At 27.0% G+C, this 2,361-nt stretch overlaps 1 protein-coding gene across 1 annotated transcript; it reads right to left on the reverse strand.

Moving 5' to 3' along the window:
• Positions 1-487: 487 nt before the first annotated feature.
• Positions 488-1,786, reverse strand: LOAG_11555 (hypothetical protein; the record flags this gene model as incomplete). The annotated part of the gene is made up of 3 exons (XM_003147073.1): positions 488-589; positions 955-1,133; positions 1,696-1,786. 3 exons carry the CDS (start codon positions 1,784-1,786, stop codon positions 488-490), a joined length of 372 nt encoding a protein of 123 aa, XP_003147121.1.
• Positions 1,787-2,361: the final 575 nt, after the last annotated feature.

Consider the following 2,361-nt stretch of genomic DNA (forward strand, 5'->3'; position numbering starts at 1 on the left):
ATTAAATGATGAATAATAATAATACACTGCGTAAATAAAAGAACTGATTCAAAGCAGGTTTTAATTCAAAATTGGAAATTCAAATAGAAATGAAAGAATGTAAGGGGAAATAAGTAATTCTTAAATAAATTTTATAAATAATAGTGTATATTGCTCATGTTTATTTTTCCGCTTATCGCTGTATGAGTATGTTATTTTACCTGTACACGTATTTAAAATTCTAACGCACATTAGGATATATTACGGCGGTTTATATTTTTCATAAGAACATTTCATACTTCCTTGAACGTTTGCACATATAGCAAATATAATGCGTTATTATTTTGAAGTATGATAACTTTTATTGTCAACAAATTGTCAACGATTATTTGATTGTCAAATTGAGGAATACTATGATTCAATTCACATTTCTTTACAAAAATGGATAAATTTTCTTGCACCTTTTTATTTTCCACATATATGATACGTGTAATTTCAGCGTATTCAGTTATATTTGATAAAAATACTTAATGAGCTCGAAGATAGTCAGATTCATGTACCACGTGCTATCATCTTCATGTAGTTCTTTCTTCTTTTCGATTCCACTCATCTAAAAATCCTTTAAAGTAAATTAAACTTTCAGATTTTATTACTACAAGCATTAAAGTACGCATGATAACATATTAACGATTTCGATATATTCTCTCTTAATTGAACTTATGAATTATAGGAATTGAATAAGATGAATATATTTCTTGAAATTAATTTTAACAAGAAATAATCCCATGTATATTATGATAGTTTTCAATAATATGAATATATTACGTTTTAATTCATGTATTCAGAAATTGATACATTAGTGATTGAAGCAATATGAATAACTTACCTTAAAAATCATATTTGAAACCTGGTATATATATGTATATATGTGACCACTGGATGTCACATTGCAAAAGCAACTTATATACTACGTACCTGTAAATGATATTCGGATATGTACATGTAATACTTTGTTAACTTACATACATACAAAACAGATGCATAATGTTGGTGGTGTTTCATATATTTGTGATAGCATATGTGACTTTGTTGTGTTAACTGTGTATCCATAAGATTTACAGGTACAGTATAGATTCTTAAAATTGTTATAACATCTGAAAATATCATGATTTATGTTTGTATAGTGATTTTGATTGATTATATATAAATATGGCTAACAATAAATTATTTATTAAGCATTTGATTTGCAAATCTAACTAGAAATTCCTTGATTTATAGTGAGGAAAAAATTGATAACTTTATGTAAATCTATCAAGAATTAAACTGTAATAATAGATAAAAATATGATTTTTTTTTTGAGGTGAATATTTTGGATAGAAAAATTTCATATATCAGAAATGAAACATTTACTATATAGGCAGATTACATACATTCAAAAATCTTGAGGATGTACGTATTTTGTTCCATACATAAATATAAATATCTTGTGAATTGAAATTTATCAATGGAATGAATAATGGAACAAATATAACATTGAGAATTAAGAAATATGAGCTTCAAATTGCATAGATAAATAGCAATCATTTTTTTAAACCTAAACTGTTATGTTCACAAAATTCTGAGAAATGCTTTTATACTTTGAGAGTACCAAACGAAAATTCATGAAAAGTGGTTAACCGGAAACTTATAAATTCTATAATAAAATAAACATATTACCATAAATATTAATTGAATGTAATCGATTTGCTCCAAATTTACTCACATAACTTTTCTCATCAATTTTATCACTCTCATCAATTTTCATCATTTTTTCTAATTTTACACATTTTGAACTCCACCTTATCCTATCTATCATTTCAATTTATAATTGTAATAAGACTCTATCGTCCTCTATTATCACTTTTACAAAGTTATAACGACACTTCACATGGTCAACTTTATTCATTTATGACTTTTACACCTTCCCCACTTTCGCTAATCAAAGTGGCAATAAGGGATAGCAATAATTGCAGAAGCTATTACTCCGGTCGTCTAGCTTTATGACGAACTATGAAATACTCATACAGCTAGATAACCAAAGAAATCGCTAACTGCATTCAGGAAACATACGTAACATTGAAAAGCCAATTTTTGATCTTCTCCGTGATGATATCATTTATCGATGATGATGTCCACTTTCTGCAAATGCCGATATTTTATATTTCCGAGTTCTCATAGGAAGTAGCAAACGTACAAACGGTATGAAATCTTCATTAACCACAAAAGCCACATCTGATCAGCAACCAGATCATTCTAGCTTTCCTCTTATTCTCTGATTTTTCCTTTCCTCTTACTTTTTTTATAAATGTACAAAAGAGAAAAAAAGAAAAAAAAAAAAGAAAA

The sequence above is a fragment of the Loa loa genome (genome assembly GCF_000183805.2).
Source record: "Loa loa unplaced genomic scaffold supercont3.747, whole genome shotgun sequence".
In the NCBI taxonomy this organism is placed as follows: Eukaryota; Metazoa; Nematoda; class Chromadorea; order Rhabditida; family Onchocercidae; genus Loa; species Loa loa.